The sequence below is a fragment of the Musca vetustissima genome, unplaced genomic scaffold (assembly GCF_032173495.1).
Source record: "Musca vetustissima isolate MV318-11 ecotype Yass unplaced genomic scaffold, APGP_CSIRO_Mvet_v1 utg5888, whole genome shotgun sequence".
In the NCBI taxonomy this organism is placed as follows: Eukaryota; Metazoa; Arthropoda; class Insecta; order Diptera; family Muscidae; genus Musca; species Musca vetustissima.
The window spans coordinates 446,355-461,134 of NW_026885167.1; the positions used below are offsets into that span (position 1 = coordinate 446,355).

The window sequence follows — 14,780 nt, forward strand, 5'->3', positions numbered from 1 at the left end:
TCTATGAAAGTTATATTAAATCCGAAGAAGGGGTCCCGCAACTGGTTAAAACTTTTATTGAAATAGTTATCGCAATATTGGTTAACAAATCTATTTACCGAAATTATCGATATTTTCTCGATTCAGCCCCCGATTATAATGAAATATCCGTCAAAACTTCATACCAAAAACTATTAATATTGGTGTACCGTTTTGTAATATAACCATTTCAGACACTGGTTTAAATCCTTGAAAAAAATCAATATCTTATCCTGACCAAAGAAATACTAAGAATTTAAAAGTGAAATATCCCTTTCATGAAAACAAAAAATAAATTGTGTTTCTACCACAAATAAACTTAATTGAAACGTAGTTGGAAATTGAAACTGAATGATATGGAATTACAATTCCCCAGATAACCTAACATCATCCTCAGTCTTTATTAGGACCTTTGCGGTTAAAACATACACACTCATTCCCACAATATGTGTGTGTGTTTTTTTTTCTTTAAGTGAATAATAATCATTTAATTAATACCCCAAGGAGTAGTCTCGAGTACAATTTCATGTCCTTAGCCAATGTAGTGCTAAGAAATAATCAGAAGTCCTGCAGAGAACAAAGGAAATATGTACATTTCACACTATCGCACTCTCTCCCTATGTTTTCTTGGAGCATAAGGATATGTACATTTACAATGTATACATTATGTATATATACATATAACAAAAAATTATCCTGTAGCTTAACAATTTCTTGCATTAGTTTTAACTTTACGTGCCAGCCTTATATAACTAACCAATAACAACACTTAAAGCTAACTTGTACTTATATTTATCTCACCCTCCACCACTCTTTTCTTCTCATTACAGATGTTTAAGTTAAACACAATGAACTGAATTGAAAAGTTGTGTAAAACGTCCTTACCTCACACACAAACCGCACACTCACACAAAGGGGGAGACGAACAAAGTTTCTCAACTTCACAAGGAGCGACAGGTCCAGCAGCCCAGCCGGAAGCAGAGCAACATCCCTAGTTGTTGTTGTTGCTGTTAGTGCATTTGTGTTACAAAACAAAAGCAATTATGGCCGAACAGCAAAAACTTTCACTATGTCCACGTTTGGTCGACTACCTGGCTATTGTGGGAGCCCGCACTACACCGCCCATACACAAAGGACTGCCGGGCAACAAAACACCTCCGGTGCAAGTGAGTAAACACAAAATCGACACGGACAATGAAACCACATAAAAAGAAAACAAAAAACTCCCCTCGTCAAATAAAGGACATCAAGTCAAATGTTACGAAGAACTTTGCAAAAAACTGCAATACTTAATTACTTTTAGAAGAATTGTTTTCCATTGAAACTCGTGTGGACTACACGAGGATACAAGCAAAAGGATTGACCAAAGATATTAGTCACATGCACTGAGTCATTGTCCGATGCATCTACAGATACTTTTTTCTTTATAGAAAAATCACAGGTCTGTTGATTTTTTTTTTACAGAAAATAATCAGTCTCAGTTCTCAGAGACATAGGTCTGAAAAATGCCTCAGTGAACAAGGGTCTGTCGAAATGTTTCCTATAGAAGAATAATGAATCAGTGAACTGAGGCCTGTCGAATTTTTTTCTGTAGAAGAAAAATGGCTCAGTGAACTGAGGTCTGTCAAATTTTTCTTGAGTTTTTTCGTATAGAAAAAATTGTGAGAATTTTTTTTCTCTGAGAATTTTTTCGTATAGCCTCAGTTTTCATAATATTTTCTCGTATAGAAAAAAATCAGCCCCAAAAAATTTGTGAATTAAGGTATACGGATTCATTTTCTATAAAAAAACTGTCGATAGAAAAAAATTCGACAGACCTCAGTTCACTGAGGCTATTTTTTTTTCTATAGAAAAAAAATCGATAGACCTCAGTTCCCTGAGGCTAGTTTTTTTCTATAGAAAAAAATCGACAGACCTCAGTTTCCTGAGGCTAGTTTTTTCTATAGAAAAAAATCGACAGACCTCAGTTCCCTGAGGCTAGTTTTTTCTATAGAAAAAAATCGACAGACCTCAGTTCCCTGAGGCTAGTTTTTTCCAAAACAAAAAAAAAAAATTGACAGACCTCAGTTCATTGAGGCTTTTTTTTTCTATAGAAAAAAATTCAAAAGTTCTCAGTTCACTGAGGCTAGTTTTTTTCTATACAAAAAACATCGACAGACCTCAGTTCACTGAGGCTAGTTTTTTCTATACAAAAAAAAAAGACAGAACTCAATTCCCTGAGGCATTTTTTCTATAGAAAAAATTAGACAGGCCTCAGTTCACTGAGGTATTTTTTTCATAGAAAAAAATTGACAGACCTCAGTTCACTGAGGAATTTTTTCCACAGAAAAAAATCGACAGACCTCAGTTCACCGAGTCATTTTTCCATAGAAAAAAATCGACAGACCTCAGTTCACAGTGGTATATTTTTCTATAGAAAAAAAAATCGACAGAACTCAGTCCACAGAGGTATTTTTTCTATAGAAAAAATTCGACAGACCTGAGTTCATTGAGGCTAGTTTTTTCTATACAAAAAAAAATCGACATACTTCAGTTCACTGAGGCATTTTTTTCTATAGAAAAAAATCGACAGACCTCAGTTCACTGAGGCATTTTTTTATAGAAAAAATTAGACACACTTCAGTTCACTGAGGTATTTTTTCCATAGAAAAAAATCGACAGACCTCAGTTCACTGAGGAATTTTTTCCAATGAAAAAATTCGACATACCTCAGTTCACTGAGGCATTTTTTTCTATAGAAAAAATTCGACAGACCTCAGTTCACTGAGGTCTTTTTTTCATAAAAAAAATCGACAAACCTCTGTTTACTGAGGCATTTTTTTCGATAGAAAAAAATCAACAAAAGAATCTGTTGTCTATAGCAGAGTTCTCGTCGAAAGGAGAGTTCTTCAAAATTTTACATTCCTTTTTCAGATTCCCGAACTATTACGACGTTATCCACCATCTGATCATGCTGACTTTCCGCTACCTCTGGATATGGTGTATTTTTGTCAACCCGAAGGATGTACGACGGTGGGGCCACGACGAACTGGCTCCGCCATACGTGATATGACCTCATTTGTGTTCGCATTGACTGATAAGGATTCGGGTAAGACCCGATATGGAATTTGTGTGAATTTTTACCGGCCCGTTGATAAACCACAACCGAATGCGGATAAGGCACAGGGTCACAGTACAACACCGACAGCACAAAGTGGACGAGGCCGGCGTAGTTCGGCATTTCGCCGCGAATCATGGCGAAAAAGTATGGAACGAAGTTCTGACTCGGCATTCAGTAGGCAAGTATAAATGTGACCAGTTATAAACAGTAAAGAAAGCTTTTCATCGAATTGGATTCATGCTTTGTAGTTAGAGTAGATAAGTAGTCCTCCTCCCTCTCTCTCTGACTTTATCCTAATCCAAAAATAAAAATGTACCCCCTCTTTTTGTAAATATATAATTTCGCTTGTACCATTTGTAGCGCTTAACATTTTGCACTTTGATATAATTCTCTTAATAGTTACGGCCTTCTAACTTCTTCTAGCGACTACAGAAGTAACGTCGCACCCAGTGATTCAGACCGTGAAATGACATCCCGCAGAGATTCCGATACGCAACATGGCCAATATGGCGGTGGTAATCATGGTGGTCAATACATGTCACAGCAGCAGCAAGTACCTAAATTAGGTCTAATGGCACCCTCAGGTGACTCTGAGTCTGGCGGAAGTCATTCACCCTCACCGCGTGCCTCAAGAAAACGCACCAAGTTGCGTAATCAATCGCTGACATCATTGTGCATCATTTCCCACCATCCCTTCTTTACAACGTTTCGTGAATGTCTGTTCATCCTGAAGAAGATAATCGATGCGTGTAATGAATCGTCGTCGCCCAAGCGATTGGGTGCCTCTTCACAGAAACAATACAAAGACAATGTGTGGACAGTGTTGACAGGTCTGGCCACTGATTCGACATCATCGATAATGTTGCACGATGTCAAAGAGATTGAAACATGGATTTTAAGATTGTTATCGACACCAGTTCCAATACCGGGATCAACAAGGGTTGAGGTGAGTGAAAATGGGAGAAAAATTATTTTATTTTATTAAGGCTCTATTTAAAAAATAAGCCTCCGTTCTCTGAGGTATTTTTTCGTATAGAAAAAATCGGCCTCAGTTTCTGAGGCTTTTTTCAGTTTTTGAGGCACTTTTTTCATCAGAAAAAAATCAATGTAAGGATATTTTATAGAAAAAATAGCCTCAGTTCATGAGGATTTTCTCTATAGACAAAAATGCGTCTCAGTCCTTTTCGGAAGTTTTGTAAATCATCCTCAGTTCTCTAAGGAGTTTTTTCTATAAAAAATCAGTCTCAGTTCTGAGAGGATTTTTTACTAAAGAAAAAATTCAGCCTCATTTCACTGACTATTTTTTTTCTATAGAAACAGTTTATCCGCAGTGCTCTGAAGCATATTTTCTATAGAAAAAAATCAAAGCTCAGTTTTCTGAGGCATTTTTTTCTACAGCAAAAAAAAAATCTAGCCTCAATTCTCTGAGACATTTTTTCGTAAAGAAAAAAATTGAGCTTCAGTTCTCTGAGGCAGTTATTTGAGATATTTTTTCACTATAGGAAAAAATTAAACCTCAGTTTTCTTAAGTCTTTTTTTCTTTAGAAAATAAATCAGTCTAAAGATATTTTCTCTATAGCAAAAATTAGCCTTAGTTTACAGAGGACTTTTTCTGTATAGGAAAAAACTAGTCTCAGTACTCTTCGGAATTTTTGTAATTAAAAAATCAGCCTCAATTGTCTGAGATTTTTTTTTCGTATAGAAAAAATCATAGCCATAGCATAGGGATTTTTTTCTATAAAAAAATCCAGCATCAATTCTCTGAGGCATTTTTCTATAGAAAAACATACAAACTCAGTTCTCTGAAGCATTTTATCTATAGAAAAGATCCAGACTCAGTTCTCTCAGGCATTTTTTCTATAGAAAAAAAAACAAGCCTCATTTTACGTAGGATTCTTTTCCTGTAGAAAAAGAATCATACCTCAGTTTCAAGCCTCTGTTCTCTTAGGCATATTTTTCGTATAGAAAAAAATTAGTCTCAGTTCTTTAAGCATTTTTTCGTATAGAACAAAATCAGCATTAGTTAACTGAGGATTTTTTCTCTATAGGAAAAATCAGCCTCGGTTCAGGGGCATATTTTTTCTATGAAAAAAAAAGCTTCTGAGGGTTTCTTCTATGGAAAATTTGAAAAAATCTTATTTTTTCTATAGAAAAAAATCGGCTTAGTTATCTTAGATACTTTTTCATATAAAAAAATTAGGCTAATGTATCTGAATTATTTTTTCATATGGAAAATTATTAATTTTTTAAACTGTCTTTTTTTTCTATTTCTTTCCAGGTTGGTGTTCTCTCTCCCACAATCCATGATCCGCTAACATTTGCCCTACCCGATCATACACGTTTCTCCTTGGTTGATTTCCCACTACATCTGCCACTCGAGCTATTGGGTGTGGAGACGTGTTTGAAGGTTTGGACACTGATAATGTTAGAGAACAAGGTGTTGTTTCAATCGCGTGACTATAATGCCCTTTCAATGTCAGTCATGGCATTTGTAACAATGTTATATCCATTGGAATATATGTTTCCTGTTATACCATTGTTGCCAACTTGTTTGAGTTGTGCCGAACAATTACTGTTGGCGCCAACACCCTTTGTTATAGGGGTGCCGGCAACATTTCTGGTTTATAAAAAGAATTTTAGGTAAAGTATTCAAAAATTAATTTTAATTTTGAAATTATTTCGAATACATATTTTTCTTATGTTGTTGTATTTTAGGTTACCCGATGATATTTGGGTTGTGGATTTAGATTCAACTAAGTTGACGCCACCCTCAGGAGGTTACGATGAAATCCCACCGCTTCCCGAGCCAGAGGGTACCATTTTGAAAAATCACTTAAAGCAGGTATGTTTTTATAAATTTTGTAACTTTGATCTATTACGAATTTGAAATAAGGGTCCAATGTTTCTGGTTGTCGTTGGAAATTCAGACGTGGTTTCTATCTATCCTTGTTAAAGTCTCTAATTTGGTCTATGTCTCCGCGGTTGATTAAAGAATGACCTTTATTTGACATCCAGAAACAAAATTGTACATTGTTAATGAAACATACATACATATACGTGTATATTGTGCCAAACATAAATGTTTATTGTCCAAAATTCATTGGAAACAAAAATAATCAAATCTGTCAAGCTTTGTCAATGTACAGCTCAGTCATAAATTCGAACCATTACATTATATTTTTCATAAACTAACACAAATTTTATGATATTGTCTTATTTCTCTATAAATAAATTGGATTGAATTATTTATTTTTTTCTAAATTTTTCTTAAAAATTGGCTAACTATTAAAAATTATTTTTTTTATATAAAAAAATAAAATATTTTCCTTTAAAAACAATTTATTCTAATTTTCTTCTCTATCTCTTTCTATGCTGTAAACAAATTTAAATAAATCATATAATAAAACAACAACAAATCATATAACATCTAATTCGTGTGTCATTTGTCAATAAACAAAACAAAAAAACTAAAAACCACACAGGCTATGCAACTAATGGATGAAGCTGGAATTTGTGTAAATATCTTATCTCTCTGTGAATATTATCTTATATCTATCTATTTTCCCCCGACTTCCTGCCTATTGTATGTCATTGCATGTTGTTTGTCATTTATTATTTTTTCATCCGACTGTACATATGTATTTATTTATATGTATTAGTATTTGTGTTAATTTAAGAATAGATTTATTTTAAGATAATTAAGCCACGAATTGACTGTCGTTTTGGGTCACATTGGGTAAAAATGTATATTACTAAAAAATTATCAATATCGATTCAACATCCCCATATTATAGTGGCTCCTTAATTTCGAAATGTTTTGATTGGGTTTCCCATTAGGTAGAATATCTCTTAAGAGGAATATTCAAAATTTGTCGGTTTAGCCTCTATACAAGGGTGTCCTCCTCAATGTTTTCAGTCTGTCTGTCATTCTGGAGGATGGTGCGCATGATAGACAGCTCCCGAAGGAAGTTACAGATTTCCACACCGATTTATCTTCAACATATAAAAAATTCAGCTGGATGTGCTTTAGGGATACGCAGTCCAGAGCAAAAGTCGATTTTTAGATTTTTGCTTCTGACCAAAAAGTAAAATGTTAGACTGTTCGATTTTATCGATTTTTCGTTTTTGTCAAACCTGTTCAAAACCGATTTTGGACTTTTTCTAATTTTGATTTATTATATAAATTGTTATCAACAGATAAAATAAAGTTCTGGAAATAATAATTTTTAGGCAACTTGGGTTTTTTGATAATAAATGAAGTATTTATGAAGAACATCGAAAGTCGATCTTGAAACTGTGATTTCCTCACAGTTCAAAAGTCGACTTCGACTTTCAGACGTTTCTATACAAAAATTAATCGAATGTCGATTTGCTTATTTCTAGGATTTGCGATTTGCGGCTCTAAAAGTTTTTTATTTATTTTTTTAGTGACCACCTTCTTTAAAAATATGACATATTCATGAAATGGTTATGAGGTAAGGATTGAATATGTTATTTCTGCCACTCAAGAAATGATTGAGGGCCACATAGGAAGGATTACGACGGATTCAGAACATCGTAATCATATAACATTGTACATAAAATTTGCAATTACTTGGTAAAAATATATATCATAAGCCGATATATGATATCATAAGCAGAAAAACTATAGTGAGTTTATAGTTAAAACACATATTACTATCTTCATCCAGTTTGAGGAAAACTTTACATTTGCGATTTTTTCAAGACCCTTTGTATGGAAGGTATACCAAACCTGGTCCGATCTATTCAGTTTTTCGTTAGTTGATTTTTACGCCTAAGTAGATGCCAATGTTCGTTGAATTTGGTAAATATTAACGATTTTATAGGCCGAAAGAGTTAATTTTTCAAGAGCCATTATATGGGAGGTATACCAAATCTTGGTCCGATCTATACAACTGTTTGTTTTTAGGCCAGTAGTAAGGACTTTTACAAAATTCCATCTACGTACTATAATTCTTTCTAGGTTTGACCGTTGTTAATATGAACTCGAGGCATAGTGCATCACAATATCGAATGTATGACGATGGATGAATTTATTTTCTTTAATTCATACATGCTCTATCTTAAAAAACGTAGCCAATTTCAAAAGTATGCACCTGTCACAACACCTTACAACAACCCTATATTAATGATAATAAATTGGTGGAGCATTAGAATAACTTGTACACTTTTAGCCCGAATCAGCATTCTTACCACAACCCTACATACCAAGAATGATCCCCATAGAACAAAAAATAGCACATTAAGTATATTTTAGTACTTTTACAACGAACACTTTTCGTTGCATCTGACCATCAAAGAATATTTTATTTTTTCCTAATTACAAACTTCTAGGCATGCCCGATTGCCCAATACCATATTTATAATTTGTAGTAGCTTTCTTTATCCAAAGGTCTATTAACACGGCCTGTACAATCTTCCACCATAATACGTGCCTGCAATCTAGGGATATGTATGAAGTTTATTTATCCATTGAGAAGTACCAAATTACCGAAACTTAAATTGAAAACACACTATATTATATATATATATATTTTTTTTTTTCAAATATAATTACTATATTATAAAAGATACCTTTTTTGGTACATACAAGAGAGGAAGACCAATGAAATGGAATGGGGCGAAAAAAATTGTGATCTCTTCAGATATTTGAACCAATAATAAACCATATGCATACTATTTTGAAATCTATGAAAAATGTCATGTAACGACTCAATTGTCTTCCGAATTGCTGGGTCAAGGTCCCGGCGGCCAGTATCCGTCACAGAAATTTATATCTGTCAGCGACAGGAGTAAGAAAACATAGTCTTCTGTTTTTAGGGCAGGTAGGTTTTATTGTTAATGTATTTCGGCACATTTGGTACTGGGGGGTGACTGGGGCGCCGGTGCGTTCTGTAGGCGTAGTGGATTTGGACAACTCATTAACGTCCAATATATATACTTTATACTGGGGCCCTTGGAAATGATTAGTTCCAATGGCTTAGGATAACTCACTAGAGGTACGTCGAACTTCCTGCAAGAGGCTTTTTTCCAATTCACTTCACCGTGATCGGGGCAGGTGGCAATAGCAACTCACCTGTTGTTTCGTGTGTGGTGTTGGTGGTTTCAGTAATGGTCACAACAAAATATCACAGACATCAAACTGGACTTATTTTAGCTCACCTGTTGCAAAATTTTGATCAATCGTGGACAAATATTGGGATTTTTTGGTGTACCATATTACATAAAATGTACAAATTATATATTATATATCGAAATCTGGACCGACTTCAACAAAAAACTTCACAGACATCAAACTGAACTGAATTCAATATACTGGTTAAAATTTTGTTTCAATCGGGTAAACCTTCGGAGTCATATTTAAATCTGAACCGATTTTCTCCAATTTGAATAGGGTTCGTCCTTGAACCAAATTTCATCAAAATCGAGTCATAAATGAGACCTGTATTTTTTACAATTTAACATTAATAGAATAGACGGCGATGCCATGCATTCTCAAGGGGAACCATGGGTATATCTCCTTTTCTTTTGCCTCTTACAAACATATGCACAGAAACATAAAACACAGTGTGGTGAAAGGTATACAAATCTGTTCCCAATAAAATACTTTTTTGTAAATATTATTGAACGAGTTACTATTTTTTCTTTAACGTATCCATTTCATTCTTATAATTTATCTATTTTTTATTTATTTCCTCTGCATGTAAAGCTTATTGTAACCTGCACCACAACTGTACAGAAACAGTCAATCATAACTCAACTGCCCATTAACATACCATAAAATATACTGAAATACATATTCCCCCTATCCAAGTAAAATAACATTTTAGATTTAATTCTATAATGATTTTGAGTTAGATATATCCTAATAATGTATTGTTTTGAAATTTCAAAATTAATTAAATAATTTCAATAAAACAGGCTTTAAATTCAATGGCCAATGCAACACCGGTTATGCCACCAGGACAACAAATGATACCAACGCCAAGGGATAGTATGACCGATTCGGGAATGTTGGGGTAAGTAAAATAAAATTAATATAAAATAAAAAGAAATAAATATAAAATAGCATTAATGTGAACAATTAATACTATTTTTTAAGTATAAAAAATATTTTAGTTAATATGAACAAATTTAATTAATTACGTTTTGATTATTGATATTTAATTTTATTATATTTTTTAGTTGTTGTTTTATTATTTAATACTAATTTGTTTTTACTATTTTTTTTAATTTTAAATTTTTTTAATTTATATAAATAAATTAATTAAAGCTTATTATAATTATTATTAATTAATGTTTTCTAGCTTCTCACAAAGCCGCCTGCCTGTCCAATCCCCCTCACAGTCGGCCTATGCGAGCCAAAGAAATTCTGTATCTACCCAGGGGGCAATGTCACGTCAGCCAAGTCCCATGAATTCACCGGCTTTGAATCCTTTTGTCTTTGGCACCGATGTTGATTCGGTGGATGTGGCCACCAGGGTTGCCATGGTAAGAAATTTCTCTTATGACGCTTTTTATTACATATTTAAAACCACTTTTTCTTCCAGGTACGTTTCTTCAATTCCCAAAACACACTGGCCAACTTTGCCGAACATACACGCACCCTGCGACTCTATCCCCGACCCGTAGTGGCTTTCCAAATCAATAGCTTTTTACGTTCAAGACCTAGAGCATCACAGTTCCTAAATATGTTTGCCAAAACTCAGGCTGTGGAATTTTTGGCCGAATGGTCGTTGACTCCAACCAATGTGGCATTTTTAAGGGTACAAACTGGGGTGATGGATCCCCAGCAAGTGGGCGACAAACCTAAATGGTTTGCCAACTCGTTAACACCCATCCGTTTTGCCGTTTGGGATGATAATAGTTCCTTGAATGGTGCCATGAAGGCCCTTAAACAATTGGAATCTGCGGCCACCGATGAGAGTGGTTCCGATTCTGAGGGTGCTGATAGCTCGAGTTCCTCATATTCATCGTTAAGTGATTTTGTCTCAGAAATGGTTTCATCCGATTTATCGCCTAGCTTGCATGATGTCTTTGGGTCGCACAATCGTCAACATAATGTTCCGAAAACATTGTCCACAAACTTAGATCCAGCCTTGGTCTATCATCCGCCAAGTAAACTGCAATATCCGGAAGGTATGGTTGAACAAATGTCTTCCAAAGAGGATGAAGATGATCGTCCGGAAAGTCCAATGTCATCGTCATCGAGTCGTTCGGATTTAAGTTCACCTAGTTTTAATCGTGATTCGGAATTTGATTTTCCCTCCAAGTCATTTGAATTGGCAGCACCGGTGGCGCAGAGATTGGAGGCCACCATAAAAGCGGGTAGTGTGGAGCAGGAAACGACAGAGGGTACTACCACGCTGTGTGTTAAGACGCCGGTGTCACGGACCAGTAGTGAAAAGAGAATACCGGTAAGAGAGGGAGAGGAAATCGAAATAAATTCAAGAAAATATAACCATTTTCCCTTCTAGCCCCCCATAACTCCGGTAAAACAACCCAGTGTCACAAATATACTGTCAAGAGCCGGTAGCTCTGGTTCGAGTTCTAGCAGCCCTGGCAGGCAAAGTTCTCAGGGTTCGCTGTTTGAAAATATTGCCTCCCATGCCAAAGATTTGGTACGTGAAACCACCCGGCAAAGTAGTCAAGAGGGTATTTTGGCCCACATGGATAAGGTAGGTAGTATGAGCTGAGACATACTGAGCTACGGCTCAGGACTTCAAAGGAACTAAATGTTGTGTTGATGTGTGCGTGTTTTTTATATGATTTTTTTGTTTTTATATAATTTTCGTTTCTTAAAACAACAATTTCCCCATCCACCAACAACAACAACTACACATATATATTTTTATATATCTCAACAACTTCTTAGAGTTCTCTGGATGATGATCTAGAAATAGATGATAAAATGATTCAAACATTTGAAAAGGTTTGTAAAAAAGAAATTTTCTCGAAACGAAAAACTCCTTCATCCACCTAGCACAGGTTTCTTCTCACCGCAGAGAAACAAATCAAAATTCCAAATTTCTAAAAATTCAAAAATTTTGATAATTATATCGGCTTAAAAATGTGTTTCCCAAAATTGGTTTTCTTACAAAATAAAAAATAAACCCCACATATTTAGCTTCATATTCGCTTTTCTGCAAAAAAATCAAACCATTATTTTAATTTTATTAATCAAAAATCCGAAACATTCCTAATTGGTTCGCTTTTGAAAATCTAACTCTAGTAGAATTAGTTATCTTTGAAATCTCATGTTTTAAAGCAAAACAAGTTGGGCGCCACTGATTCATGAATCCAAATTTAAAACACTAAATCCATTTTGCTCACAATATTTTAAGATAGAATTGTGAAATTTTCCACATACATTGCTACTACGCCTTAGACGTTTGGTATTAAAAATGGGAAATATCGGTCCACGTTATGGTGTAGTCTCCATATAACGACACGCCTCTATATTTTGGTCACGTTTTGAACCAAATTGGCTATAACTTAAAATTTTGAATTCTTATTGAGTAGAAAATCTTCCTACCAAAAATTATAAGTGTCGATTCATGTTTTAGAATAGCTCCCTTAATAAGGTCCCACACATGTTACGGTATTTTATGCTGCTGCAGGATGCTGCAAATTGGAATTACGAGTTCCGTGGAGAGCAAAAAATATTTTTAGAGAACAATTTCGATATACATCAATGCTTTGACAGAGTTCTAATATAGCGGTATCGCCCCATTTTTGGGGTTTCCATATTATATTTGTAAAAAATCTACCCTTTGATAGTCCTCCATAAAAAAATATAAACCGCATTGGTATGGTTCAATAATGTCTTTGGACATTGGCATCAATCGTTCACACAGCACACTGGATAGCACATTATATGCGATGGTAAGAAGGCTTATTCCTCTTTATTTGGCACATACCGTCTTGTCTCCTTTTTTGTGCACGGGACACAGGATGCTGAGGTTCCAATCATTGGGCATGCATTGCTGTAGGCAAATTGTACTAATCAGCTGGTGCATGCTCCTGACCAGCATCTGACCACCAGTCTTGAATAGTTCGGCTGGTAACTCGTCAGCTCCTGCTGCTTTATTGTTCTTGAGCCGATTAATTGATTTTATGACCTCATCTTGGCTAGGTGGTATACACTCAATACCATCATCACGTATTGGTTTTGGGATATCGTCTTCACCGCCACTATTTGATACCAAATCCTCAACACGTTGTCTGTATCTGTCACCAGGTTTTCTTCTTCATCTCTACAGGAGGATGTGCCTGCACCAAAGCCTTGGGTTTGGTGTTTTACTCGTTGGTAATACTTCATTCGGACTTCATTCTGACTCCTGTACATCTCGATTTGCTCACGCTCACGTTTTTATTGTTCTTTCTTCTTCTGAAAACACGTTTCTCCTCTATTCTTTTCTCCCGATAATTCTCCATAACATTACGTGTTGCTACTGTCTGTAGGGTTGCCCTATACGCTGCGTTTTTCAGATCAGTAGCATTACGACACTCCTGATCGTACCATGGGTTTCTTGGTGGTGGTTTTTGGTACCCAAGTGTTGCTTTTGCTGCAGTATGTAGGGAGTGGGCAATTCTTTGCCATTGTGCTTCTATACTATTATCGAGACAAGAAGTGCTTTCGCCAAGCAGGTGGGTAAGTTGAGCGGAGGAAGCCTCGGCTTCCTGTTGGGTTTGCAGCTTATCGCACCTTTGCTACAACATTAATACGAGTGGAAACCTTGGCTGCTACAAGCTAGTGGTCCGAATCGATATTCGTTCCTCGGATCGATCGAACGTCTAATACACTAGATGAATGCTTTCCGTCTATCACAACATGATCAATTTGATTTCTCGTTGCTTGATCAGGAGAAATCCAGGTGGCCTTGTGTATATCGAAAATAATTCTTGAATCTGGTGCAGCTAACTACCACGTTTTTTCCTTCCGCGAAATCAATCAACCTCAAGCCGTTGTCGGATGTTTCTTCGTGAAGGCTGACTTTTCCGACGATGGGACCAAAGATATTTTCCCTTCCGATTTGGCATTAAAATCTCTTAGCGGAATTTTAATGTCATGGCCAGGACAGCGATCATATGCTGTTTCTAGGCGCTCATAAAATATGTCTTTGGTCTGCTCATCTTTGTATTCTGTCGGAGCCTGGGCGCAAATAAGACTGATGTAGAAGAACTTCGCTTTTATGCGGATTATAGCAATTCGCTCATCTACTGAAGTGAATCTGGAAACTAGGTCTTTTATTCTCCTGATACCCATAAATCCGCAGACAAATTCATGTCTCGTTTCATGACTGCTACAATACGGCTTTGTACTTCTTAAGTTCATCCGCCAAAGCGAAAACTGCGCCTGTTCTGTACAAAGTGCGCACATTCCAAGTGCAGATTCGCAGATCGTCATACTTTATACGTTTACGGGGGTCGTCAACATAAGGGCGTTTGGTTTTCATTTTCTTTGCCTTTTCATAGTAGAAGGGGTTTTCCGAGTTTAGGCAACTAACCCGACGTGTCAACCCATTTTTTATAGTTTTTATGGGTGAACTCGCGGCACATATTAGCTCACTATTTCAACGGGTGATGGTCAACAATTGAGATGAAAGAGGGACCAAGTCTGGACTTCACCACGTTAAAG

General features: G+C 35.7%; 1 protein-coding gene across 1 annotated transcript in view; it reads left to right on the forward strand.

Moving 5' to 3' along the window:
• The first annotated feature begins 993 nt into the window (after positions 1-993).
• LOC133332300 (MAP kinase-activating death domain protein) overlaps positions 994-14,780 on the forward strand; it is a 42,612-nt gene continuing 28,825 nt past the window's right edge. The window contains exons 1-11 of the mRNA XM_061540703.1: positions 994-1,184; positions 2,932-3,296; positions 3,542-4,064; positions 5,397-5,758; positions 5,834-5,960; positions 6,601-6,633; positions 10,061-10,158; positions 10,447-10,630; positions 10,690-11,556; positions 11,617-11,817; positions 12,015-12,071. Of these exons, the coding sequence (XP_061396687.1) occupies positions 1,062-1,184; positions 2,932-3,296; positions 3,542-4,064; positions 5,397-5,758; positions 5,834-5,960; positions 6,601-6,633; positions 10,061-10,158; positions 10,447-10,630; positions 10,690-11,556; positions 11,617-11,817; positions 12,015-12,071 (2,940 nt within the window). The 5' untranslated portion in view covers positions 994-1,061. The remainder of the gene's footprint in view (positions 1,185-2,931; positions 3,297-3,541; positions 4,065-5,396; positions 5,759-5,833; positions 5,961-6,600; positions 6,634-10,060; positions 10,159-10,446; positions 10,631-10,689; positions 11,557-11,616; positions 11,818-12,014; positions 12,072-14,780) is intronic.